The 27,180-nt window shown below is 32.1% G+C and overlaps 1 protein-coding gene across 4 annotated transcripts in view; it reads left to right on the top strand.

Annotated features, from left to right (window-relative positions):
* Window positions 1-27,180, top strand: part of LOC118187632 (adenylate cyclase type 3-like) — a 476,146-nt gene extending 448,966 nt beyond the window's left edge. For all 4 annotated transcript variants that reach the window (XM_085823652.1, XM_085823651.1, XM_085823654.1 and 1 more), the window contains 10 exons: window positions 4,068-4,155; window positions 5,896-6,012; window positions 7,164-7,495; window positions 8,352-8,433; window positions 9,057-9,215; window positions 15,500-15,646; window positions 20,673-20,768; window positions 21,523-21,646; window positions 23,752-23,876; window positions 24,637-27,180. In XM_085823652.1, coding sequence (XP_085679778.1) covers window positions 4,068-4,155; window positions 5,896-6,012; window positions 7,164-7,495; window positions 8,352-8,433; window positions 9,057-9,215; window positions 15,500-15,646; window positions 20,673-20,768; window positions 21,523-21,646; window positions 23,752-23,876; window positions 24,637-24,825 — 1,459 coding nt within the window. In that variant the 3' untranslated portion in view covers window positions 24,826-27,180. The remainder of the gene's footprint in view (window positions 1-4,067; window positions 4,156-5,895; window positions 6,013-7,163; window positions 7,496-8,351; window positions 8,434-9,056; window positions 9,216-15,499; window positions 15,647-20,672; window positions 20,769-21,522; window positions 21,647-23,751; window positions 23,877-24,636) is intronic.

Below are 27,180 nucleotides of genomic sequence, written 5' to 3'. Positions count from 1 at the left end.
TTTATTCCTAGTTAAAGTCTTTATTTATTTTTAATGCCAAACTGATATATATCATATCTAGTTGTATTTATGAGCACTTACAGCATTATTGTAATTTTTTTAGATGTGCTTCTAATGTCATATACGTAGGATGCCATGCCACATAAGGGATAGGTTAAAATTTCTGATTGGAGGGGGAGGGAATCACAAACAATGCCAGAAATAAGCGCACCTTTGTATAAAAATGCATATTTTCTACTTAATCAAGAAATTAAAAATTGAAAAAGTATTATTGTTTGTCTATTAATTAAGAGAAAATTAATTTTTCTCGTTGTAATTCTTATAATCTTACTAATAATTCATATAATCTTATGAGCAATTAAAAGTGTAGAAAATCGGTCTGAATTTTCATAGACGGGAGTTCGTTTAGCGAGAAATTCACTGCCTTAATTAGTATAGATTGAGTAATAGTATTCATTAAATAGTATAGATTGAGAAACCCCATTATCTGCATGCTTGCGTAAACCGATGACTAAATGAACAATTTCAACGTTTGTAGAAGACAAATAATGAATCGTCTTTAGAATATAATCAAGATCATTGTAATCATTGATTAGCTGTAAAATCAAAGAAATGGAGAAAATGAGGCTGGAGAAAGCGCAGCAATAAACCTAGTACGATTTTCCTAAAAAATGAACTGTTTTAGGATGTAAAAACGAAGCATTATAAAAGTGCAACTATTGGTATCTCACCCCAAGCAAACCAGAACGCAAAACTCAGCCTTACATTGGCGTTAATTTTAAGGAAAAACTGCGCCATTTCGAGAAAAACCTGTCACAGTTCTGTCTGTTCTTAAGAAGAAAGAGAAAACATCGTCTTGACCAGTAGGGTCAGACTGATGGCCTGCGCACTGCATGCGGCCGCCGAAGCAATTTTATTGGCCCGCGAATGCATTTATATATGCATTTGTTGTAAATACGATATAGCAATGACTTCGAGATTTTACTTATTTAAACCTCGAGTTTACATTATTATAAATTATTATAATAAAGCTTGCTTGGAAGACCATTGCATTAAAAAGATACCAATTGCTAAAAAAAATACCAATGGTAAAACCATTGTAAAAAATACCAATTTGAAACCTATAAGTTGGCAGTTAGTACGGCTCAAGGTAACTCTGCCCTTTGTACTCTGCTCCGCCATGAGGAAAACAGGCCTGCTATTTTGTTTACTATAATGGTTTAACCAAAATGGTACAGTCAATTATTAATATTGCAAATGTTTTGAATTCATTAATAATATTTCAGTCGAATTAATAATCAAACGTTTCGGAATGCCATGTAACAGATTGACATTTAATTGCATTTGAATTTTTCTGTTAACAATTTTCCTTTTTGATTATTCTGTACCTTTATTGAAAATATTTCTCTTCGCATTTCTCTTCTTTGTGAGGGAACAAATTACTGAAATTTATTCCCTTACACGTTCACTTAATAGGTTAAGGAATATATCAAAAGCAAATTATGTCTAATCATTTGCCCTATGTTTGATGTCATTCGGGAGTTGCATAGTTTCCATTAAAGGCAGTGATTTGGTCTGTAATTCTCAGTAAAGGAACTCATTTGGGTTTCCTTAGCAATGGGAATAGTTTCTGACGCGTCGATGAATCTTGGATCTATTTCAGATTCTAATCAAGTACCGTCATGTAGAAACGTAATGACGTCAATCTAAAAGATGTATTCTGGAAAATTATCACCGATGTGGGTGTCATAAGCGTTGTCTCCATTTATGAAAGGAGAGGTGAATTTATATGATTCAGAATATTATTAATGCAATAGAAACTAGATTTTTCATTGGGAGATAATCTTATTCTTTTCTCTATATGTCGTGTTATATAACAGAAAATAATAATATTTGATAAAACACCACAAAAAGCTATAAATATTTATTTTTAAAGAAAAAATAAGATTCTCCTTGAACCTAGTCTACCTTTTGAGTACACTAAATTGTAAATAACGTAGTCTTTCGACCTTTATTTTATTTTCTCAATTCCACAAAAGACAAAAATGCTCATCAATTGTAATTTTAAACGTATCTTCTGCGGATCCTTTAAGAGCTGAGAAGACATTAAACCTTTAAAAGCATCTCTTTTTTTGTTTCGGGAGATCATTCTAAAGTAAACCATTTCTAAATCTTTCGATACCTGGTCACCTGAGATTCCTGAAAGGCCTGGAAGCGCTTGGCATAGCTAAAAGTCTGGCTTGCATGCTAAAAGTGTGATGCGTGATTATCTAAACATACTGGAAAATGGCAGCTAGAAATAATATGACTTTACATCTTAGAGAAACTGATATGTAATTATAACACTTTGCATATATACTGAAAAGGTTTCCGTTCTGTGCTATTTGCTGTGTGTTTGCTTATCCGAAATCTGCTTTTGAAGTGTCCAATATGACGCATAAAATTCAAGAATTTCCTAATGCGGTATTACAGTAGTGCCTTCTAATCCTAATTTCAAAAAGTATGTACTTAGTGATAAATGTCTAATAGCAAAGTAAGCATTCCTATTTAACATCTGTTTATTAAGAAGGAAAGTTTATTTACCCTCGTAGAGTATTAAGAAGGAAAGTTTATTTACCCTCGTAGAGTTCCCTGAATTCCATTTTTTAGTGTCATAATATGACAATAATATCTAGAACTATTATTCGTACCGTTGGATGCAAATTAGATGCCTTTCGTCTCAACACTTTTTTCTTTTCCAGTGGCGTACACTTCTATACGCGTTGGCGAATACTAAGCTGGAAGCGGTAGTCACTTTGTTGTGGAGGCACCTTACAGGTGGACCTGTGCTGCCTCCTATCAAAGGACAATTTACATCCGAGCCTTTTCTGAGATTCGAGCCCGAGTCCTTCGGTACGGCAGTCAGAGTCACTAAGGACTTTCCCATCTGACCGGCTATCGTCTTAGCATTGTGCGTGGAATTTTCTGAATGTCAAATTAATCTTTAACACTTCTCGGACTGCAACTTTTGTACTCTGCTGTCTATAATTCTGCCTAAAAATACTTGAAAAATCTCCAAGCACAGAAACAAGTCAAGAGATCTGGCTCGCCACAGTTCGGTCGGAAGGATATGCTTGTTTATTTTATAGTTATAGGCCAGCAAACATATTATGTTATCCATTGAAATAAACTATTATTCAATTTCGGTTATTATTCTATTTTTCAATATTTCAATGAATATTATTCAATTTCCTAAAAATGAACTACTGGCGTATTATAGTTCAATAATACGCCAATAGTTCATTTTTCGGTTTCCTGATATTACGATCATTCTGTCTAGTTCATTTCGTTTTATTATACTTATAGATCTTCCATCTAATCACGTTAAAAACATTCCCCATAAACGTTTTATCACATCATATCCTTATCAAATTTCCATGAAAGTTTGTCAAAGAAGTTCTTGTAAAAGTCCTTAAAAGTATTAGCCCAAAGGGGTGTAGATCCAAACGGCATAGTCTCAAAGCGGCATTTTGCGTCGTTTCACTTTCTGCATTGGTTCGTTTTTCAAACTGTTGCCACCAAATATTATTGCCATGTATTTTATTTAAAGAAACTAAATAATGAAGAATCTGCATGAATATTTTTCGCATTGTGAAAAAAACAACGTTACCTAGAGCTATCAAATTTTGAATTTCGAATTTGTTTTATTATCTATTTCAAATTTTGTAAAGCTTTAACGAATTTTTCATTAACAAACTGACCGATTTCAAAGCGAGCAATGGCAACATTTACGGGAAAAACATTTTTATATCCAGCGCGCGAGACTGTGTATCGGAAATTCTAAAGATATACTGTTCCTAAATATTTTGTGATACTGCTGTTGAAGTAAATTTTATGCAGTTTAAGTGCGAAGACCATGATATTTAATAAATAAATATAACACACAAAACGTTAATAAAACGCTCTTTTAAGTCTTTTTTTTTTTTTTTTTTTTTTTTTTTTTAATCTGATAGCTCTCCAAATTTTATTGAACATTAATTAAAAAATATTGGTTTTTGTTAGTAATTTTGTTCATATTTTATTTATAGAAGTATCGTAGCTGCAGTATGTCTTCCGGCTGGTGTTCTGTTGCTGTCCGCTGTCGCCACAATATGCATTGTACCTGTTGGTCTTAAAGTAAGAGAATTTAAAATAATGCGCAGCAAGTTAAAAATTATAAAGTTAAAACGTATGAAACAAGTTAAAAAGTGTAAAGTTTAAAGCTAAAATGCATTAATTTTTTTTTTACTTCTATTTTATTTTTTAAATTTAAGTAAAAAAATCATTAGAATTGTTATCAAATAAAATAGAAAAAATATTTTTTTTAAATCTAAATTTTTACTCCAATTTTTGAATAAATATTATTGTTGCCAAATGGCTACATTATGCAAAAAATATGATATGTGTAATAACAATTTTATGTAATAATACACACCTTATAAACTTGTTCAAACAATTTTAAAACTTTGAATACATCAAAATAACAACAAACGCAAAATCAAAAACTTGTAAACACAAATGATGTCCACACCCTACACATCACCTCACAATAATGACCGTTACACCGTTTGTATTACACTGAGACCTTTCAAAACTATACACGTAAACAGTATGTATCCAATTGATTATACTATGCAGTAAGCTAAAATTTGTGTTTTGATTTGATTTATATAACTAAATATGAGTTTTTTGCCAAATGGCAACTACATGCATATAAGGGTTAAATTTATTAGATATCTTAATAAGCACATATTTATATCTATGTAAATCTGATCTAGACCAGAGGTGCCCAGTTTTACCTTTTAGTTTTACCTTTTAGTTTCCTTGGGCCTTTTAGTTTCCTTACCAGTTACCTTTTAGTTTTCTTGGGCTATACTGGAAGAAGACAAGCTATTTTGGGTCATACAAGTTATTTCTAAAAATCAATGGAAGCTCGTGACCTCCAAAATAAGTAAATCGCACATCAAATTTATTCAGTGTGTACTATATATAAAAAGCATCTACATTAAAAAAGTTGCAGTCAGTCAGTGATTCACTTGAATAATCTGGACTGCCTAACGCTAACCATGGCTGGTCAGCAAAAAAGCGCGGAAACATATTTAAGTAATTAAAAATTTATTAACGTAGGATTGTTTTAAATATAATGCCAACAACATAGAATTATTTCTTTCTTATGATAGCAACGCAAATACTTACAAACACAAACAATTTATCAAAATAAAAATGATCACTTCGCGCAAATCAAAAGAACCGTCACTTTACTCGAAACACATCTTATTTTGCTCCAACTCCAAAGCATCAAATAACCCGTTCTTCCATACTGAAAGGCAGTCTGGAACCATAGTAAGTAAAATAATAGTAGTAAGTAGCAGTAAAATGTATCATTGGGGGTGGGGTCTTGATACTTACTTTGGGCCACATCCGGCTGTGGGTTGGACACCCCTTGTCTAGACTTCGCTTTTTCTTTAAGAATTGTCCTCTGTTTTTAAAAGCTCGTTATTTGAGCAGTAGCATTATGTTTTGTTTTACCTTTTATGAAAGCCGTTATTAGTATTCTGTTCAAATAATAGTATAAAATTTCCCGTTAGTGTATTTCTGTATACAGCTTAGATAAAATAGAACTTTAAATAAGCTGCAGAAAGAAGCCAAGAAATATTATTCGATTAGGTATTTTTAATATTAAACTATATTTAAATATATAGCTTCTTTGTTTCATTTTTCAATAATTTCGGTACTTAATTTTTTTTTCAATACCATAAGCAATTCCGATGTACTACATCAATGTCTGGTAATTTGCTCAATTATACGTAGTCCAAATGCTTCTGGTATAAAGCAAAACATTGCTACAGTTGAATCTAATATTTATTTTCATTCCAGACGGGGCCGCCTATGCTCCTCAGAGCTTGCAATAAAATCCTAGAAAGACCATGTTTAAGGTTCACTATCATACTTATAATGGTTATCATCTGGTGCGTCGTCCATATCTTGTCTACGGTAAGTGGAACATTTTACCATAACCTAATTGCCATTAATGTACACAAGAGAGTTCTTTTTAAAATTATAACTAAAACATTTGATGTTGATGTATTTAATTATGGCAAAGCACACTAGGGCTATCTGCCTAAGGGGAGGGATGCCTTTCGTGGAGGACTTTCTAAGGGAAACTGGCTCGTATACACGTTACACATGGGGAAAACCACGAAAACACCCATGCAGCCAGCCCGTTCGCGGGATTCGAACCTCAGACCGAACTACCAGTGTTCAGCGACTTTACCGCTCGGCCGCTGGTGGGCCCTAAAACATTTGAATTTAGATTTATTTTTAATGAAATTAAATTATGTGACTAATAAAGCACATCAGCTTCCAAATAAATAAGTCTAGTGAAACTTGAGATAGATGTTTCACTGGCCTAATCCATATATTCACTATACCACGAATACTGTCATTATGCAACGAATTCTGTAGACGCTACTTTCAGAATTTCGTTTTTGGTTTTCTTCTTGTATAACGTAACACGAATGAATTTCTTTTGTAAATTTCTTTACAAAAGCGACCTCAAAGCCAGTAAGTAATCTTGTGCTCTGGAGTTCTGAATTACGGGTAATCGAGAAAAGTTGTGAAACTACAATTAAAGATCAAATGAATTAATGCCTGACATTTTAGAAAATAACAAAGTATAAATTTGCAATTTTATTAGTTAATCAGTGTTTCTTCTTGAGTAATAATGGATAATATGTCATGAAACCAAAGGGAGGTTGTACTGCATTTTACCCTTTTTTAAATGAAATGTTTAAAACTCCACCATTTAAAAAAAAAAAAAAAAAAAAAAAAAATGTTATCATCCTATGCTCAAAAATTTAAGTCTTTTTTTAATAATTCAGTTTTGAAAATTCTAGTATTTCATAAAGATGTTTCATTTTATATACTTTGAGTTATTTCTTATAAGTACACATATCTTTTCGTATACAGGTATATTCCATATTCAGCATTAATTCACCCTCTCTTAAATTTTAGACCTTTTGTTATTCATCAGTACTTTTTTAATCTGTTTTAGAGTTGTTGATAATGACATTTTTTATTGTTTTTAAAAGATATTTCATCGTTTCCTAAAAATTTGATCGAAGCAATTGTAATTTGTCCCTCAGATATATAGTAACCATTGGCCTCAATCTGTTGAGTCTATTGTCGCCCACACACTTGTAGAACGCTTTTACCAAAATGCCAGCAGCACCAGGAATGCGACCTTCCCGGCGCGCTACCACCAGCACAACCAAGACCCTACAAGAACACACAACTTCCCTCAATACCTCACGTACTTCGCAGTTCTTGAGCTCATTGGGCTGACGGTACTGACACACCTGTCTCACCTCGCCAAGTTCTGCCTGACCGTGATGATTGCTGTCATACAAGGATGCATTAACACGCTTATCGTGAGGGAATCCTTGGATTATTACGATCAACGCACCTACGGCGTCAGGTGAGTATGTGTTCAGACTGAAAACAGATAGAGTATCAGGGGTTTAAAATAATAGTGAACATTTTCAAGACGAGATTTTCAAGGAGAATGCGAAATGTATTTGTGATTCTAGATACATAATATATAAACTATGATACAACTCTGCATAATCCAAAAGTAAAATAGAGGGTGTTAAGGGGAGAAAAAAAAAAAGATGGCTTCTCTACCCCCCTGAAAGTTTATGTTCAATCTTCTCGAAAAATCAAAACTCTGTCGGTAAGTTAGAATATTTAGTGCAGATTAATACCCACTATTTTTTTAGATTATTAATTTTTAATACCGCTCCAAAAAATCTGAAGTCTATGAAATGTATTTTTGCCTCGTTTATTGACATCAAAATGTACCACAAAATTAGGGATGAAGAGGTTCTTAATCAGAAAGCGGCATGATATTAAACTTTTCTTAATTATTAAAAAATTATTATTTTAAGATTTTTTTGGAGGATACCTGTTCTGCTATGATTTTTTTGGATGATTTTGATTTAATTTTTAAACTACATAAATTTCTACAAACGGTTAGACTGCATAGTAATAAGAATTAGAAGCTACATAGTAATAAGAATATGAAGAATTACTTGCGAAATTTATAAATAAATAAAAAAAATTTTAATTAATTTTATGTATATAATACTAATAACGACAAAATGTATAATTACAGTGTTTTTGTTATTTTATTGTAAAGGCGATTCTTTTGAAATCATGTTTTTAATTATAATTATAAAAAAGTTGTGTCTGAATATTGAGCGTAAAAGATTTAATGCATGCAAATGCGTATAATATTTTTAACCGAACTGATTTATTTTCTTCTCCTGTTGCAGCGATACCAATGTAGTGCACTCTGTAACTCTAACTGTGATCGTAGTAATTGTTGCCATATGCCTCATCCTTATTAATCGACAGGTAAGAGCCTTTATAATTCTCAAATTGTTTTCAAATAATTACAGACATTACTTTTAAAAATCATGCAAAATGTGTATTGAACAGAATTTATGAGAAAAGTAGTTTTAAAGGGTTTCAAAAATTGTGTTAGAAAAGGAATAGAATGATTTCATTCAAGGTTGAAGGTCATACTTTGAACATTTCGAACCAGCCCTATAGTTTGAACGCTTTAGAAGCTTCTAATTTATATAATTTGCTTTCTATAACATCATTTTGTGTGAATTTTAAATGCACTAGAAATATATGCAACTAAATCGATTATCTTTGAGATTACTATTATTATTATGTTTGAAGGAATTTGTATCAGATTATTTTTAAAGAAGGATCGGATGGAAGCATGTTGAGAAAATCCTGCTTTAGAAAAAATTAAAACAAATATATATATATATATATATATTATATATATTTATTTTAATTCTACTTTAATTAAACTTAGGAGATAATATAATCAATTAATCAATACGGTTTAGGAAATAAATTATTATATATATATATATTTGGCCTTTTTTGTAATAATAGAAAATACGTTAAATTTTTTATGAAGTTGCATAATTTTACACATAACATTCTTTTTTGCATTTTAGTTGGAAATCACTTCACGGCGCCTATTTTTGTGGCAGAAAGATGTGGAAGCACAGCGAGAAAAAGTTGCAGATATGAGAGTAAAGAACGAAGCGCTCGTCTATAATATCTTGCCACCTCATGTAGCAAAACACTTCCTTGGACAACGCAAGAAAGATGAGGTAACTTCAAATAAACCTATCACACATAAAATAGCTATCTCTCTAATTTTTTATAAATTAAATTTTTATTTTCAGTGTGACTGTAAAGGAAAGCCCATATAAGCAGAATGAAAAATTTCATTTGAATTTCTTTTCATATTGTATTAGAACTGTTTCTGAAAAATTTGTGCTTCTTTCTAGTACTTGTAACAAAGTCATTCTTAATTTGCAAAAACAATAAAGGAGATTTTATTTCACATTTTTTAATCCATTCTTTCAAAATCGTATCTCAAATATAGTAATTTATTTTCACGATTTAGGATATAATATGAAAAGTGAATTAATAAAAGTTAATTTTTCAGGTCTTTCAGGTAACTTTTATTAATCAAAAAGTTACTTTTTCAAGTCTCTGAATCCAGTGATTAATAAAAGTTATTTTTCATGTCTGTGAATCTAGTGATTAATCAAAGTTACTTTATAAAGTTTCATCTGAGTATTTCTCGTCAATCTCAGTCCACTAATCTCAGCATAAATTATTGGGTTGGCAAGAAAGTAATTTCAGTTTCCAACAATAGATAGCGTTACGTTCATTTTGTTAATCTTCTGTCAATCTTGTATATTTTTATCTTTTGAGATTTGGCAGCTGACACGTTTAGGTTGCTATAGAAACAAATTTCGTGTATTTTTGTTTACAACTGTTAGTTTACGGCCAGGGATCCAAAAATTATTATTCCAATAAAGAAAAGCGGCTGAGACTCGAAACTTATGTGAAGTTGATAGTGTTGATTGCTTAACAGAACGTATGTGTCACGTATGTATATATTGGTTTAATAAATTTCGTTGTGGAGATTATTCGCTTGAAGATGACCAACGTTCTGGCCGAACTTCTGAAGTTGATGATGACAAAATTAAAGCCATAGTTGAATCAAATCATCATATAACTGTGCGAGAGCTTGCAAAGAAGTTAAATGTGTCACGCACAACGATAGAAAATCACGTTAACATGTCTTCGGCTCGTTAGGAAGCTCGATGTTTGGGTTCCGTATAAATTGAAAGAAATTCACTTAACACAAACGAATCAATAAACGCGATACGCATCTCAAACATAATGCCATTCGACAGATTTTTTTTTTTAAAGAATAATCACTGGTAATGATCATTTTTCGAAAAATGAGTCCTCTACAATAAACATTTGTAAGATCTAGACTTCTTTGCTAACATACATTGAAACTAGACCTACTTCAACTTTTATTTAGCGACTTATACAGCATTTATGAAAGACTCCCGAAGTTCACTAGAATTCCCAGAACTTCCAGTTTTAGAATTGTCCGATTTTGTATTGTAGCCACATGTCAAACTTTCTCGTATATACGAAAAGAGTGTGTTGGCAGAGGATAAGAATTGCTGCTTTTTCGGGGTATTGTACACTTTACACTAATTCATGTTTTAAAGCTTGTTTTAAAGCAATTCATTTATTTACATAAATCTCATGATAATGGTTTAATCCCGAATAAAAGTTACACAAAAAGTTAAGATTACCTCTTTTTCCTTTCTTTTCATTCATATTTCCTGCTTTTTTCACAGTTTTTCACATTTTTAGTTCAAAGTAGCTTTGTCCCTCAAGGACTATTGTTTTCGTTTTGCGGTTTTGCGTTGGTTCATTATAAACGTCCTTTTCACTTTTCAAACTATTGCCACCAAATGTTAGAGTCCTGCATTATATTTGAAGAAATTAAATAATGAAAAATCTGCTTAAATATACGTATATTTCTCGCATATTGATAAAACAATGGTACATAGAGCCATCGAATTTTGAATGACGTAATCCTTCTGCGAATATGGGCATGTGGGAGCCCAAATTTGAAATTTGGAATTTGTTTTATGATCGATTTCATATTTTGTAAAACTGTAACGAATTTTTGCTGAACAAACTCAAGGATTTCAAAGCGAGGCTGGTTGGCAACGTTGTACGGAAAAAGCATTTTTATCTCTATCGCGCCTAATTCTGTATTGGAAATTCTAAAGATATGCTCAATTTAAAACTATTTTGCGGTATTGCTGTTGAACTGAATTTTATAGTTTCAGTGCGAAGAACGTGATATTTAATAGATAAAGGTAACAGAGAAAATGTTTAAAAAATGCCTCTTTGGGAGTAATTTAAAATCTGAAACTTTTTGTTGTTGTTGTTGTTGTTATTTATTTATTTTTCCAGTTGTCAGACGGAAATAATTTATAACTCTGACGCACATTGATTTCAATACTAGATTCTGTGTATGTAATTTTTTGATAATGAAATCTTATTCGAATATTTAAGCAGTTAATATTTTATTTATTTTTTTTCACTTCAATATATGGTACATTATAAAATTTATCCGCGCAAATACTATGTACATTAATTGTTCATTTTTTTTTCATCATTTTAAAAGCACTTTGATGTGTTAAAGCTTCCCTTCCCTACTCGTGATTTCATCATCATCAAAAAAAAAAAAAAAAAAGGTGTAAGAATTAAAAAAATGAAATGGCGTGAAGATTCAGTATCGGCGATTACAATGCAAGGCCAAAGAAAACAAATTTTATCTAAGCTAGCAAACCTGATAGTGTGGCCTCTAGAGGCAGAACACATTCTGTCGTACAATCTAAATACCTCATCTTAAATACAAGCGAGCTAATTTGCATTTTGGCATAAAAACGGATGGAAAAAACAACAGTAAAAGTAGAATAGAAGTAAAACACGCCAATGTGACAATCAAAATCGCAATAAAAACCTTGTATTTAGCGTACATATATTGTACGCTAAATGCAAGGTTGTTATTGCGATTTTGATTAACAGTAAAGGTCTAAAGAAATAAAAATAACTGGTTAATTACCATAAATGAACTTATCTAAATAGAAGTAATAATACAAATTATATATTAATTTTATCCAATAATTGATAGGTTAAAATGTCTCTAGCAAACGTTAAAAACTGCGATATAAAATTTAGTGCAGTACAGTTAGGCATTCCCGAAGAACATTAACATCATATTTTGTTTTAAGAAGCAAAATTATTTGTGCGTTTATTTTTTAAAAAATGAAGTGTAATTTAATTCGCTTCTAGTTTATGGTTTGCTAAATTTCAGTTAAATATTTTGTTTACATTTTTAAAAGCTGTGAAAGATGAAAACAGAAATTTCTAGTCTAGGTATTTTCCTTATAGTCTCGCGCAGTTGACATGCTGTTTTTTCATAAAGTCGGGATACCAAAGGACGAGAGCGCTGTCTGCCTCATGGAAAGCATGCTATGTGTGAGAAAATAACTCGTATTTACTTACACATAGCAAAACCAACAAAAACGTTTACGCAATTAGACTGTTCTCTAGGTTTCTTATCTAGGATGAACTAGTAACGTTCAGTAGTCTTAATCATTCGGTCACTGGTGGAAATTTGATATATTAATGAGGCTGCCTTAATTTTAAATCGTACAGATGATAGGTAATGGAATATTAAGAGTAAAATATTAAAACTAATGTTTAGGTCGGAAATGAACGTAAAGAAAAATGTGAAATAATTTGTTTATCATCTTAAGAAATGATACAGAATATACTGTTTTCGATAGGCATAAAATATTGAACGATATTATTAAAATTTTCTTTTTATTCATTAAATGATGAATTAAATGATTTACTCTACTTATATGCATTTTTATTTATAAACTGAAACACTAAAAAAAAAAAAAATCTAACAATATGGAGAAGAAACCTTTAAATGAGCCGCAATAAAAGAAAGACGAAAAAAGAATTATGCAACACTTTAGAAAGACAAAACTGCTGATCAGTATTTGCATTCTGGTCAAGAAGAATATTAAGCATGAACTTTGACCTCAAAGGAACAGCCATCAGAAATTAGCGAATATTTAAAAGCAGCATCAGACAGTTCAAATGCAATTTTCAGAATTAAAAAGGTACCAGAAAATATTTCGATTGAAATGACTGAAGAAGACGAACTATCAGAAAATATTCCATTTATAGTCATAAATGGTGACGAAAGGTCAGCAAATGTTCCAGCCGCTTTTAGAGAAAAGTGAAAGACATCCGTTTAAATTTTGTCATTATCCAGAAATTTTTACAAAGGATTAGAAGAGATTTATTTTAAATTTTGGCCTTTGTAAACCAGAAGATACCGACTTTCCAAAAAATTAAGATTGCAGATCGTTTTCTTCTGTTTATTATGCAATTATCAATATCTAAGTTTAAAGATAGATAGATGTTGGCTTTGTTGTTCACTTGAACTTGACAAAGACTACTGCGAACCATGTTGGTTAATTTCAAATAAGGACATGGTATGGTCGACAGGAATACAGCACTGGCAAATATTATTTTTAAGAATAAAAAAGTGCGAGGGAAGTTCTCATCATATCGAAAGCTGTATTGAAAAGAAAAACTGAGAAGCAAATAATTATATTGATCAAATATTGGAAAAGCCTATAAAAGGTTAAATCAATTAATTAGTTTTAGAGAAACTAAACCAAGATAACTTTAATATTACAAAAAAAATAAATAAATAAATAAATAACAATAATTTTTTGCGGACGCAGAGAAAGTACCTCAGATACATACATAAGTAATATTTTATCTGATGCCGAATTATCGACAGAATATGACAGTGTGATGAATGAGGTTATAAAAATGTCCGAGGCACGGTTAAGTATTTGAACACAAAATGAGTTATTGATTGTTTAAGTAGTTGTTTGAAAACAGAGCTTTTGGATGAAATTAAAAGTTCCCTTTTTTACTTCTTTGTGCGAAGTAAAGAAAGTATTGTAATCGCGAAAATTTTCGGATATCATATTTTCAAAGGAAACATTCATTTTGACCATTCCCGAATTCAATTGGATGAATCCTTTCCCCATGACGTCTGTACGTATGGACAGAATAAAGGACTCTGTTCCAAAAAGGGTTTTAAAACGTATTCAAAAGGGATTTTTTCCTAACATCTGTACATTCGCATGTACGTGCATGTTTTAAATGATAAAAAAAATGTGATAAAAACATAGTTTTCGACAAATAACGAAATTTAACTTTTCATGAGGTCTCTCGGGTCCTATACTTATATGTGGGAAAGCTTTATATTCATTATGAAAAAAATAAATTCTCCCGTGCGACAAAAACTGACCAGGATATTTAATTCAAATTTTTCAATACAAGTTTGGATGTCAACTTGTCTTGAGAAATCGGTTGATTAAATTAGAATAATTCGTGGAAATAAGTTTAAATGAAGTGCAGCAAAAAATATGTATAATTTAATAGGCTGTATGAAGAAGTGATGTGGTGTTCATATCATATTTTTTAACTATAAATCCAGATCTGATAAAAATCATCATCAAAATGTTGGTTCCTGGGAACCTCGATTTTTTTTGGGGGGGGATTACTGTAAATTTATTGGGAGACCCAAAAAATTTCTTTGCATAGGGGCTCAAGAGCTCTAGTTATGCCACTGTTAACCTATGATATATAAAATTATATTAACCTATAATTAAGTTCGGTACTTATGCACAATAAAGAATTTCTTTCATTAAAAATTTGTACACGTTTGTTTGAAGAACTCTGTATATACATATATATGAATAAGAGTTTAGAAATTTCAAAATTAAGGCTATTAGCTATTATACGTAGTGTGCTAAGAAATCAACTAAATTATCTCTTAATTTTTATCCTTTTATTGTATATATTAGGGTTTCTTAAACTTTTTGGTGTGAGGACCCTATTATATTTACGAACATTTTGTGGAAGCATTGCATAAATCCAACACACGCGTGAGTGAAACTATCAGTTTCTTCATTTGTATTTTAATATACTATTGCACACTTTAATGTTCAAAGGAAAATTAACGTTTCTATTATAAAAAAAAGTGCTTCAAAACGTTTTCGTTTCTCCTTTGTCTGGATTGTCTTATCTTTATCTATTTTCAGATACATTACGTAAAAGTATGTGGTAATTGTAAAATTATTATAATAAGTTAAAGAAATATCAAATTTGTTAAAATTTTTGGCGACCCCCTACTGCAGGTCTGGTATATATCATTCCAATATGTAATCATCAGCTGTAGACGAAAAATTTCTTTCAATATATTTTTAGGTTCTATTTCTGCTCTGTGAAGATATAGCAGTGATTTATATACACTCCATTATGTGCAAATGGAATGGTCTTAACGTCCAATCGCAGCGGCCCACGTTCAGTGAAAGTTTATACCTTACAGAAAAGTCTTATTATGTCTTTATATGTAATTAGTACAATTCTAATGATTGTTGTTCCGAAAATTTGATTTTAGGAACTCTATAGCAAGAGTTATGAAGCTGTTGGTGTTTTGTTTGCCGCAATGCCTAATTTCTCAGACTTTTATACCGAGGACTCTGTCAACAACCAAGGACTGGAATGTCTTCGCTTCCTGAATGAAGTCATCTCGGATTATGATGCTGTAAGCACACTTTTTTTTCATTTGTAATAATGTTAAACATATTTCGGCTGAAAATAATTTATTTAATTATTATCTTACATTTTAATCGTAGATCTGACTTACATTTTTTTTTATTCTTAACACTTCAAAAAATGATTACGGCAAAGCACTCGAGGGCTATATGCCTAGGGAGAGGGATTGCTCTCCTGGAAGACTTTCTAAAGGAAATTGGCTCGTATACACGGAGAAAACCACGAAAATGTCCTTGCAGCCAGCCCGTTCGTGGGATTCGAACCTCTACCCCCATAACACAAGACATCCTCAGGATATTTTATTTAAGTCGCAATGTCCCGGGAAGCAGTTAGGATATCCTAAGGATGTTGATTCTCAGATATCCTGAGGACTTCTTAAGTCAACATCCTGAGGATATCCTATTCAAGTCTCAATGTCCCGGGATATATGAAGATCTCCTCAGGATGTTGATTTTCAGATATCCTGAGGAGTTCGTAAATCAACATCTTAAGGATGTCCTGTTCAAGTCGTAATGTCCCGGGATATATAAAGATCTCCTGAGGATGTTGTTTCTCAGATATCTTCGGTACTTACTTTTTATGGAAGCTCATATCTGAAAATATTAAAGTAACCTTGTACCACATACAAGTCATGTTATAAGAATCGAAATCTTACTCTATGGATTACCTATTCTGCATATGAAAATTTAATTGTTATGCTTACACTGGTTTTCGTATATTTTGGCTGTAAGTATTAAGGAATAATATTTCAAATTTTTGTTGTTGTTTCACAGTGCCTATTGATCAGAGTACTTTCTTACAAATTATAGGCACGTGTTTTCATCCGTTTTGAGTTTCATATTGAAAGTGTGTTTATTATTAAATTCTAATTGCTACATAATATATTTTGTAAACATTATTTTAGATACTTTTCTAATATCTTTGAACACAAATATTATTTACGTTACAGGTTAACTCAGAAAATCTTTTACAAAGACATTTATCCTATGAACAGATGGGCATGATGTGCATCCATGCCTTATATGGCATTCGAACTTGAGCCCTTCTGTACGGCAATCGGTCACTATAATCACTTACCCGTCTCTGAGGCACTAATCAGAAATATCAAGTTAGAAAAGTATTCTATTAAATTCATCGATAGTTCTTAGCATAGAAATAACCATACTTTGAAACTGCAAAAGAAAAAATTACTTTTTGATCTGTTACACTATTATATTAGTAATGAATGATGTTTAGTGCTGTGCAGTAATAAGTAACAATATTTTTTTTTTTTTTTTTTTTTTGAACAAACGAAATTTTAGTTTACAGACGCAGTTAAAAACTAGTCTGTACGAGGTTTAACCTCCTTTAATTTGAATTTATAAACAGAAGAATAATTTTATTGGGCTAAAAAATTCATTGCAGTTTCTTCGTTCATTTTCTGGTAAGTTCTTTAATAATGAGAATTAGTCTTTCAAAGCGACTGAGGTAAGAAGTAACTTATTTTTTACCTCTCTGTAATAGGAAAATAAGGTTTGAGAATGGGAAGAACTAACATTAAGTTCTTACTCTCCTCAAACCTCACTTTGCTACCTCTTTAACCATACAAATATTCGGTCTTTGCTAAACAAAGCGCGAAAAAAATATATCCAGCGCTCTGCAGTCTTATACGTTATGCCGACAATGCTACATGACTCCTCATAATTTAACAATAATTGCTGCTTAATTAATTTATTTGTAACATCCAGAAAATGCAGTAAACACGTTTCTTCAAGGTATATAACACAAAGTTAAATGTTGTTATGAAAACTCAAAATTAGATAACGGATTAAATAGATGTTCAAACTTTAAATTAAAATGATTTAATTTTTAAATTAAACGCGTTCTTTAAACTCAGCACTTATTTTATACTATAAATAACAATTGAAGTTGAAAATCTTAAAGTTTCGTTTCCATCATTATCATTGTCCGTAAAACTGCTTCTCAAATTTTCTTTGCTTTTGAGAAACCGAGCTCCGCTCAGAATGTAACACCTCTGAGCACTTTTTCTGTAGCCGATGCCCCAAGAAGATTTCTCTTTTGTTAACGTGGCAGATTTATGTGTCAAACCTTCCCTTCTTTTGTATCCCCCTACAAGGGAAACATCCCTTCACAACAAAGTACGCAGAACGGCAACGGTTTCAATTGCTCCGTAATGGTGATATCCTTGAAGAACCCCACAAAGTGGAAAGTACACGCACTTACTTTCAGATTTCCAGAATTCAGCTATTCTGCTAAACGTTAATAGCCGTCGTTCCAAATTCTCTTTCAGTTACGAACTGACTTGCTGACGCTTGCAAGCGTTACATTGACAGAGTGTGAAAAGTAAGTTTCTAAATGTTTCCTTTATTCTACAAAAATGATCAGAACTAAAAAAAATTATCTCAGATATCTAAAAGACGGATTTACAGCAGAATAAATCAACGTATATTATCGGATTCGTCAGAAGATGAAGTAGTATTTAATTATGAAAAAGGACTGTGTCGAATTTTCGCGCTAGCAAATATTCTTTAAGTTCCATTTCAAACTGTGATTCGAAATATGAACTTTTATGTCTCAAGAAGAACTGACTGATGACGATTACCAAAACGATTGTCCCATTTTAAGGAATATTCCAAATGTAGGACTAATAAATATTCCGTTAGACTTTATGTCCCTTGTGTGCTTAGGAGTAGTACAAAAAATGATTACTATTAGGATAGGCGGAGGCACCTTACAAGCACGATTACCTAATAAAAATGTTGAACTAATTTTTTTTAAATGACCAGTTTTTAAAGCCTTATGTACCAATTGAATTTGCAAGGAAACCAAGGAACCAACTCTAAAAGAATTGAAACACTGGAAAGCTACAGAATACCGTCAATTTTTACTGTACACTAGCCCACTTATTTATTATTATTATTTTTTTAATTTAACAAAAAGCTACATGATCATTTTTTACTACTTCATATTTCGATTAGACTCTTATGCAAAATACAGAATCAGATGGCAATTGATGAATACGCACAGTCTCTTTTAAAACTCTTCGTAGTAAATTTTGGGCTTTATTATGAAAAACAGTATATTGCTCATAATGTTCACGGCCTACTGCATATTTGCGAAGATGTAAAAATGTTTGGGCCGTTAGATAATTACAGTGCATTTAAATTTGAAAGCTATATATCTTCTATAAAAAAAAATTGATTAGAAAATCTTCCGCTCCATTACAGCAAATAGCAAGACGAACTCATGAACTGTTTAATCATACTGTAGCCATGAATAATGATTCAATCAACGTAACCGACTTAAGTTCAGAATTTCAAAATTTACACACATCTGGTCCCCTACTTAAAGGTTATTAAATGCTTAATTTTATTATTGAATTTTGAATACAAATTAACTGAATTTGTAGAATAATTTACTTATGAATATATCGAAGAATTCAGTCTTGGGCTATTGAATGGTTAAAAATGATCGAAAGATTTTTAATATTTTAAAGCAAAATTTTCTCTTATAATATTTTGTATTAATAATTCATTTCAAGTCTCTTGCTCAGTTTTAGATATATTTACAAATTATTAAATAAATTGAAATTCAAATTAGAAAATAAATTGTATAAATATTCTTAAAATTTCTTATTTTTCCATAGTAACCACAGATGGAGGACCTGAGACTGTCTGTGGAAAATAAACAAGTTTCAGGTTATCACAGCACCTTCACACACTTTCACTGGAATATAAAGAAGATTTCTGGGGATATACTGGGATGTAACATTAAGCAGTTGAGAGTATGTATTTAAGAGGTTAAAGGGATATTGTAACTAGTGTTTCAAATCCTGATAACATCCCATATGCTGTCGGTGGGACCTAGATAGGATGTCCTAAGGATATACTGGGATGTGACATTAAGCACTCGGGAGGATTAGTTTAGGAGGAAACTGGGTTATTACGGGATGTCCTGAGGATGTAGTAAGTAGGACTTTAAATCCTAATAACATCCCATACGCTGTCGATGGGATATAGATAGGATGTTTTTAGGATATAATGGGCTGTGTTTAGGAGGTTAGTGGGATATCCCGGGATGTCCTGAGGATGTAGTAAGTAGGAATTCATATCCTAATAACATCCCGCACGCTGTCAATGAGACTTAGTTAGGATGTCCTGAGGATATCCCGGGATGTGACATTAAGCACTCGGGAGGAGGTGTTTAGGAGGTTCACGGGATATTCCGGGATGTCCTGAGGATGTGCGCATATCCCGCGAGCAACATCCTCGGGATATCCCAAGGATGTTTTTGTGCTATGTGGGTAAAGGCATTGGGTATCTGGTGAGTTTTGGCCAGACAATGTATTCCGTACGCAATGTTCTTACATCAAGTCGATTTTACTGACGAGAGTCGAAGCACAAAGAATGACCAACAAACATGGGCTAAGGAACACTGGCAATAAATCTTTAAATATGAATGATGAAACCTATGGCACTTATTAAACGACTATCTTCCTCTGCCAAAGAAAGCCTACCTGGATACCATCTTCAATACAACACCGCCTCTTCCCGTCGATCTTGTAAAGCTTTTAAGAGAATGAAAGAACACGACAAAGAAGCCTGTTTGCTTTGCCTTCGCACCCTTCCGACTCAGTTGAACATCTGCTGGATATGCTAGAACAGAATGTTAAGAGATTGTCAACTTGAATTAATAGAGCTGCTGCTGTGGGCTTTTCAATTACTGATGATAAATAATCTAAAACTTATATAATCAGTTACTAGGTATTAACGAACCGTAATTTTACCGAAAAGTAGATCACCATATTAATTGCTAAGTGTCTCTAATGCGTAGCAAATGCTTAAATTTGTATATCTTCTGTTTATTGATGCATAACAAAAGAACTAGCAATTCATTTCAATCTATTGATGTTTTTTATTGTTAGATTATGAACAGTTCATGTATATCAACAAAATATTGTTAATCTAATGCTTTTTCCCGTTCTTAATGAACATAAAACTTTTGCTTTATTTTAGCTTTTAGATCAAGAAAGATTTAAAGCTATCATCAAAATCAAAACAATTGGTTCCACGTACATGGCAGCGAGTGGATTAACAGACGATAATTACGATGTGAGTACACTAAATATTTGGTAATATATAATATATGTGATGTATCAGCTTTTTCCAGAATAAATAGATCGTTGAAGAAATATAGATGTAGTCGTAGCTTAAATTATCAGACGATAAGTTTAAAAAACAGGATCCATTTATTATTATTCAGGAGAAATAGAAGTTACAAAATCAGATATCCGGAGATATAAAAGGTACATAAAGTAATAAAAAATAAAAGTAAATAAAAAAAATACTAATAACTTTTTGTATGAAGTTTACTGCATCATTACATTAAAAAAAAGCCCCCGATATTCCTTTGCGAGTCCTTTTATAGCCTTTGGAAAGGCGGAGCTTCAAAGAAATGACGTCAGCCAATTCAGTTCGCTTTAAATATTTCCAGAACATTCTATAACTGTACGTGTAGAAAAGGCGGGAAAAACAACTGGACTACGGGGCTGTGGATTTAATTCCACGTACTTTCAAATAAGAGATCGTCGCCATTAAAAATGAAAAGAACATACAGTTAGAATTTCAAGTGTATTTTTGACTATGGAATTTTATTATTACAAATATATATATATATATATATATATATATAAGGAAAAAATTGCAAATAACGAAACTAAAAAAATAGTAATTATTAATAGTTATTTATAAGCAAAAAAAGTTTTTTTTTCTTTTCCGATATTACTGTTACTTATATAAATTTGTAATTTCAATTTTTTTTTAATATTCACCTTCATACGTATACATTTATTATTCACTATTGCAGCCGAACGCACCAGTCAAAGTAAAATGGGCTCACCTTGCTCAGTTGACAGAATTTGCGCTCACACTCAAAGAAACATTGGCTAATATTAATAAAGAAAGCTTCAACAATTTCTTGCTAAGGATGGGTAATATAATTATTTATTTATTACAGTTTATATGCTGCTTTTGTTTAAATCAGACGTGCTATCAAATTCTTGTTATAAGTTTAATGTATATGAAGCATTAACATTAAATTATTAAACAACTATTAATTAAAATATACTTCTCATTTTAACAATTTTACTCGGATTAATAGTATACTGCCATTGTATTGCTATTTGTCAATACAAATTTTGACTATACGTTCCTCAAGAACCTGTCTTATTTATCAATTGAATATACACTGCTTGACATTGAAAATGCAACACCAAGAAGGAGTGGTCAGAAAATGATGAAATTTGGAAAAAAAAACAGAGACAGCAAGCAGAAATAAGTGATCTTTATTTCAAAATGATGGTAAGAATACAGAGCGAAAACGGCGTCGGCTCAGTAGGATGTAGGACCACCGCGGACAGCGATGCACGAAGAAACACGTCTAGGAGTGCGGATGCAATAAGAGTGCGGATGGTGTCCTGAGGAATGGCTCTCCATTCCCTTTCAATCATTTGCCACAGTTCGTCTTCTGAACGAGGAAGGGGCAGAGTCTGCAAACGGCGTCCTATCACATCCCACACATGTTCGATTGGTTACAGGTCCAGAGAGTGCGGTGGCCAGGGAAGCATCTGTATACCTTGCAGAGCATGTTGGCAGATGCGAGCAATGTGTGGTCGGGCGTTATCCTGCTGAAAAATTGCATTAGGCAGCCCCTGAAGGTAGGGAATTGCCACCGGCCGCAGTACATTATCCAAATAGCGTTGAGCCGTCATAATGCCCTGAATACGAACTAGAGGTGACCTGGAATCGTAGGCAACAGCGCCCCAAACCATTATGTCACGTTGTCTCGCGTTGGGGCGTTCCACAGTTACTGCCGGATTAGATCTGTCTCAACGTCGACGCCGCACACGTATGCGGCAACTGTCACTGGATAAACAGAAGCGTGACTCATCTGAGAACACGACGTTTCGCCATTCTGTCATCCACATCAATTCAGTCCGGCACCATTCCAGTTGCCGTCTATGCTGTGGGGTCAATGGCAGTCTTCTTAACGAACGCCGTGAGTGAAGGCCACGTTCAACCAATCGACGGGAAATAGTTCTGGTCGACACGGAAACATCAAGGGTATCTTGCACATGCTGCAGAATCGCGGTGCAAGTGACTTGCGGGACCGCTACAGCTTGTCGGCGGATGCATCTATCCGTGTGTGCTGACGTCACTCTGGCTGCACCTGCAACCCTCCTTGTTCCAACCATGTTCGCCATAGCCGATGCACCGTGCTCGCATCCATGTGGGTTTCAGCTGCGATTTGACGTAAGGACCAACCCGCCCTTCTCAGTCCGATCATCATACCCCTCGTAAAATCGTGTATCTGCTGGAAGTGCCTTCGTTGACGGCGGCCTGGCATTCTCTCCTATTACACTTATCCTCCGGAACAAAAACGAACTTTCTTCGATAATTCGTCTGGCAGAAATTAGCGACACGAATATTGCCCATTCTGCACGTCGTTCCTTCTCTTATATCTTACTTCACGTGCGTCGGAGAGCTTCGCATTTCACATCATTCGCATAACTCAGTGACGTGGTCTACTCTAAAATTTGCATAAATTTCTGACCACTGCTTCTTGGTGTTGCATTTTCAATGTCGAGTAGTTTATCAAGCATTTTTGCATTTTTGGTCTTACGTACATCCTTAGACAGTACAGTTCTCCGTTACATTCATTGATATCGCAAGATGCTTTATTTTCATAAAAATATGGCTGATGGCATGGCAGTCAGTTGCTACCACGTTTTGTGCATTATATTCGTAATGTATTTTAGAACTCGCTCAATTTTTTCTGCTTTAAAATTTATTTTAGTATTACCTATGAGCAACAGAAATAGAAAGAAATAAAAAGACGGCAATTTTGTCCTTGACTTAACTCTCTGGATATAAAAATGTCTGTTATGTTGTTTGGTAATATCATGCAATCAGAGTCTGATGGCACCTCTACAGATCAGCTGACTACTCATTGTTCATGCATTTCATATTGTTTCTGTTATTTTATGCACTTCTTTTGAAAAACCTCGCAGAAATTAAAAATGGGTATTTCTTTCAGGTATCAATCAAGGTCCTATCACAGCTGGAGTGATTGGAGCTCGTAAACCTCACTATGATATGTGGGGTAATACTGTTAATGTAGCATCTAGAATGGAAAGCACTGGAAAAGCTGGATGCATTCAGGTACAATATAAAAACATACATATTTTATATTATTTGATGCTAATGACAATTTTAAATGATTATTTCTTACAAGTTCATTTTCTATTTATGTTTTATAAAATTTATTTATTGTTCAGCGATAATTAAATACATTTTAATTATTTAAACTATTTAATTATTGTTATCTGAATACTTTATAACTAATGTAAAATGTGAGCATCAAATAAATTTCCTCAAATAAAAGCTTTCAAAGTTGTAATTGAGCTTACATTAAATGTACAGTAATATAATTCGGCAAATATTTTCACTTTCACATAAGTATTTACTGGATTGTACATACATACCCACTTTGGGAAGAATTTTAATCATATTACAGGAGTCTTTTTCTAAGCTAGACTTGTGCCTACATCATTTTTGTCATATTTTACATAACATAGATGCATGTTGTTTCTACTTAGAATTTTTATTTGCCAGAGTACCTGATAATTTTAGTATCATTCTTTTCAGTTGCCGGCTATATGCTGTGTATGTTACCTATGATATAGAACAAAGATGTATTTAAGAACCCTGAGTAGAAATAGGTTTTTAACTTTTTGCTTTAATTAGAAGGTGTTATAAAATCTTGATATGAAACAAATCCCAGATGTGTAGAAATGTTTAAAGCTTCTAAATATGAGTTCAGTTCTTAAGCTAATTAAGAATATGCATTCTATATCTATTTTGAAAAAATACAAATAATTAAGTGTACTTTAACTAAAGGTATGATCATCTGATATTTCAGGTTGTGGAAGAAACAGCACGAATCCTTGAGGAATTTGATTATGTTTTTGAACAACGTGGTATGGTTGCAGTTAAAGGTAAAGGTAATCTGATGACATATTACCTTTTAGGTCGCAAATCTGATTTGAAAAATTCTCCAGTTAAGTCTAATTTGGATGATAAGCCTGCTGTAGCAACTTCTTCAAGCTAAAGTGTGAGAAAAGTGCATTTCATGAAAAGAAATCTGAGCTAAATCCTCCAACACGCACAACACTGTAAAAAAATAGGCATATGTGTCTCAACAACACTTCGTATAGTTAAACCTTTCAATTATTCCATATATGTCAGAACACAACCAGCACAACTGTTAACCTAAAGAAAAAATTCAAAATGCACAGGAAATCTTAATCTACAAATCAAATATAAGTAGAGAATATACACAGTATATCCAGTAGTGTTATGCACAATAGTGAACAGCAGAAATTGCATGTGTAAATGTAAAAACTTTAGATGATGTTGCAGAAAAGTTGTGCTGTTGCAAAAATTATTCATCTGCAAACAGTTGCAGGGAAACAAGATCATGCTTCTTTAAAAGCAATGGCTACGATGGCAATACTATTTCATGTGCTTCTTCATACAACTACTTTAAGCCCAATAATGAGGTATTTTATGATGATTTGCTAAAATACACAAGCCCAATAATGTACAGGTTGTGTACAGACATATTAGGCAATGTGAATTTCTGTAATTTAACTGCTTATTATTCACACAGATGTTGTAAAGAAAGAAAATGTAATATTTGTAACTCATATCAAGATTTTCCCTTACCGAGCTCAATGACATCAGCTTTCTTCAGTTTCTAGTTCAATACTTTTTGTTGCAGAGAATTTTTCAGTGTGTTGTTGATGTGTTTAACATTCAGAGAACATAATTGTATAATGAATGCCTGCAAGAAACAACTAAGCAAATGATGTGTGTGTGTTGTAGATTTCATTTTGAATTCCATCAAGAATATGTATGAAAGTTTCATGGATATTATCATGACATGAATCAAAGTTAATCATGTTTAAATCAAAAATAGAAATATCATTTGAAAGTCAAATGTAGCAAAGTAATGAAATTAAATGATTTATATGGTGAGTGCTACGGACAAACATGTGAAAGAAAAAAACGTCAAAAGATAAACAGGCGATACTACTTATAAAACTTTCTCTTGTTTTTGTCAAAGGCATTTAATTGGTAATATGTTATGCAGCCTGTAAAAGGAGTAAATTATGTGGTACAAAAGAAATGCAACAGAAATTTGATTATTAATGCAGTATCATCAAATAGTAATTTCTCAGACAACATTACTTTTAATCAGCATGGTTTTGCTTGAATTGTAAAACTGCATTGCTGCAATTTATTGTTTCACTTCAAATATATCAAAGTGAAATAATCAATTTTCCAATTTTTAGAATATAAAAACAGTTTGAATGAGTATATATATGTACACATTATTCCTGTATATCTAATCTCTATTTCTCAAGACACTTTTACATTAAAACTTCTTAAATAATTATATAGTTAACTAGAAATTCAATTTTTAAAATAGATATATTTTCAATTTCATTGGGGCCAAAAATATAGGTTTCTTAGAATATTAGAAAAATACAGTCTATCCGAGCTTCACAAATTTTGCACAATTTTCACTGTAGTTTTTGAAATTAATTATATCTTTTTCTTTTAGACATCTGCTTAAAAAAAAAAAAAAAATTGCCACACACACACACACAAAAATAAATAAATAAATAATTATTTACTCATGCATGAAAACTTTTAAAGGAAATTTAAGTTTTACATTCTCTATTTTTTAAGACGCTACAATAATGAAATTACAAAATACTTTACTTAAATATGAACTTAAAGTATAAAATAAAGAAACGGTAATAATATTCAAAGTTATATCATAAACTGCAGATTTTGCTAAATGTAGTTCATGTTTGAGTAACAACTAATAATTTTATAGTAGAGAATAACATATATGGTGAGAATTTTTCACACTTCCCATCCCAAGTGTCTTTTATCCTTACTAAAAAAGATCCTGAGAGAAATATATGATTTTTTTCTAGAAGGATGATGGTATACTGTGATGATATTCCTGATACTTACAAAAAAGGAAAGTTTATATGGGATGTATAATAAATAAGCAATCTTATAAGCAAAGGAATATTTTTTTTCTTGTTTTGCATATTGGTCTACAAGATGTGCCTGACAATCTACTAGTTTCCAGAAATTTCACAAAGTATAAACTATTTAACATCACAGCATTAGTTATCCAAAACTGAGAGAAGTATAATGACAAATGTATTTTGATATGATGACTAGTCAAATAGAATCATGAAAGAAAGATAATGGCATTGCTGTTTGTAAGAGAGAATTGTATTAATTTTTCTTTTAAATGGAATATACCTGCCAAGCTTTGTGTGCTATTAAGACAGTATTGTTTGATTTAAATATGTATGAAGATGATGGATGTGAAAACTTGTACAATATGAATGGTGAATAAAAATGTCAATTTTTTTAA

Source organism: Stegodyphus dumicola, chromosome 9 (genome assembly GCF_044657685.1).
Source record: "Stegodyphus dumicola isolate Sdum_Otavi_A_Nest chromosome 9, ASM4465768v1".
Taxonomy (NCBI): domain Eukaryota; kingdom Metazoa; phylum Arthropoda; class Arachnida; order Araneae; family Eresidae; genus Stegodyphus; species Stegodyphus dumicola.
Note: the sequence above shows the minus strand (reverse complement) of the source record. Positions and strands in the feature narration are given on the sequence as shown.